This window comes from Pundamilia nyererei, unplaced genomic scaffold (genome assembly GCF_000239375.1).
Source record: "Pundamilia nyererei isolate P.nyererei 1_Seehausen unplaced genomic scaffold, PunNye1.0 scaffold03116, whole genome shotgun sequence".
NCBI classification, from domain to species: Eukaryota; Metazoa; Chordata; class Actinopteri; order Cichliformes; family Cichlidae; genus Pundamilia; species Pundamilia nyererei.
In genome coordinates this window covers 2,238-4,158 of record NW_005190517.1, presented here as the reverse complement: position 1 = coordinate 4,158, position 1,921 = coordinate 2,238, and the positions used below count along the sequence as shown (strand labels likewise).

The window sequence follows — 1,921 nt, the reverse complement described above, 5'->3', positions numbered from 1 at the left end:
CCCTTCTGGATAATGCCATTGGCTGTTTCTGTCACATCTGTCATCTCAACCGGAGTCTCGTCCTTTTTCAGAGCTGTGATTCGGTCCTGTGGCATGGACTCTGCAAATCCACACTTTCCACCGGCCTTCCTGTATTTAAAATACGCATTTTAAATACAGGAACACAGGAAAATACACTGTTTTTAATTTAGCTTCGAAAATGATTCTAGTTTAAGACTGAGGTTTGGCAGTGAGACTAAGTCTCTGCTCACCTGGCTTTCCTGTCATTCAGCAGGGCTTCACTGATGAGCTCTGTGATCTCAGACACTTTGACACCAGCTATCTTACTGCACCTCATCACCTTCAACAAAACACAGAAAAAGATCTATTGCTCTGATAAAGAATTATTGTACTGAACAGTTATTTCACCAACATATCAGCCAAGTATCTGTTAATTTTAGAGTAAGCAAAAAAAAATCATTTGGGCCTTGTAATATTTCACTGGCAGAGGGATGAACTGATTCAATTATATTCCAGCAGATTTTGGGAGCGGCCTGTTTCAAACAAAGCTGAAGATCAGACAACTGGACAAAGATCTTAATTAAACCTCATGAGGTTCTGCCATGATGTCTACAGACCTCTGTGGCCTAATCACAGAAAACCTGTGGACAGACCTCAGCGGGGAGTGTATGCAACAACATTTGCAGGACAAATAGTTGGAAAACTCCAAACAAGAAAGACTCTGCTGCTGCAGATACCTTCAGCACATGTCATATCTCCCATTCATAAGTCCTCATGAAACTTTGCATTTTGAGAAAAACAAAATAGAATTAATTTCTTAATTTATGCCTTTTGGAAATCAGCCCATTTTCACTCACTCACAGTAACAAAGAGCTTTTAAGGAGCTCACCTGCTCTTTAAGCAGCATAATGCCTCCGCTGGACTGGATGGAGCAGATCTCCCTGTGTTTGTTCATGGCGATTACCAACAGGCCATCCATCACTCGCTCCTCCCGCTCACACGGGTCCACCAGCAGGTAAGTGCTGCAGAGAAACAATGAGGAAGGTTAATGTTCAAACAAGTGGTCACCTGCAGGTACTCAGAAGGTCAGCAGAAAATAAGAGGACTGTTTTAAGAAAACAGCCCGAGATCAGTTAAGTTACTCCCCTGATCGCCTGCATCTTACTACAGTTAAATGCTGAGGCTGGATCAGGTGACCCTGAACACGCACTCAGTTGTGCCGCTAAAGTCAAATTTATATTCACTCTCACTGGCAAATTTATTAGGTACACCTCGCCAGTATCAGGTTGAGATGATCTGAGTTTTACCATGTGTGCACTGATCATAAACATGTTGAGCAACAACCCTCAGGCAGGCTGTGGAGTTGAAACAATGCACATTTGTTCCTGAGGAACCCAGAGTTTCCCAAAAAAAAGGTCCCTCATAATATCACACCATCACAGGCAGGGTGGATTCATGCTTTCACATCGTTTACCCCAAATTCAGTTGCTATCATGCAAATGTCACAGCAGAAATCAAGGTGCTGTTTTTGCATGTGGGAAAAGAAGATCAGCAGTTTCTGAAATACCCTGGCCCGTGTAACACCAGCAACCACGGCACTGTCTTCATGCCTCAATGCACTGAGCTTCCCCTCACTCCCCAGCTGGTCGTGGCAGGCTAATGAGGGCTGCCCCACCACGAGTTTTGTTCTGGTGGAGGTCTGAAGTGACTCTCTATAAACACTACTGAATATACTGAGTTAACTAAAACCTGCTGCACCTGTAAACATGACATTAACATTTTGATACAGAGGAGAAGAAATCTTGTGAGAAGCAGTGTTTTACCCTTGTTGGAAGAAGGCGAAGCTGACGCTGATGGGCATGTGGTAGATACTCAGAGGAATGGGGTCTCTCTCCTCTGGACTGTACTGAAGACAGAAATT

General features: G+C 43.7%; 1 protein-coding gene across 1 annotated transcript in view; it reads right to left on the bottom strand.

The window, feature by feature from the left end:
* Positions 1-5: 5 nt before the first annotated feature.
* Positions 6-1,921, bottom strand: part of exosc9 (exosome component 9) — a gene marked incomplete at its 3' end in the record, with an annotated part of 3,839 nt that continues 1,923 nt past the window's right edge. The window contains exons 4-7 of the mRNA XM_013908221.1: positions 1,824-1,901; positions 890-1,022; positions 252-340; positions 6-129 (exon numbers count right to left, since the gene is read on the bottom strand). Of these exons, the coding sequence (XP_013763675.1) occupies positions 6-129; positions 252-340; positions 890-1,022; positions 1,824-1,901 (424 nt within the window). The remainder of the gene's footprint in view (positions 130-251; positions 341-889; positions 1,023-1,823; positions 1,902-1,921) is intronic.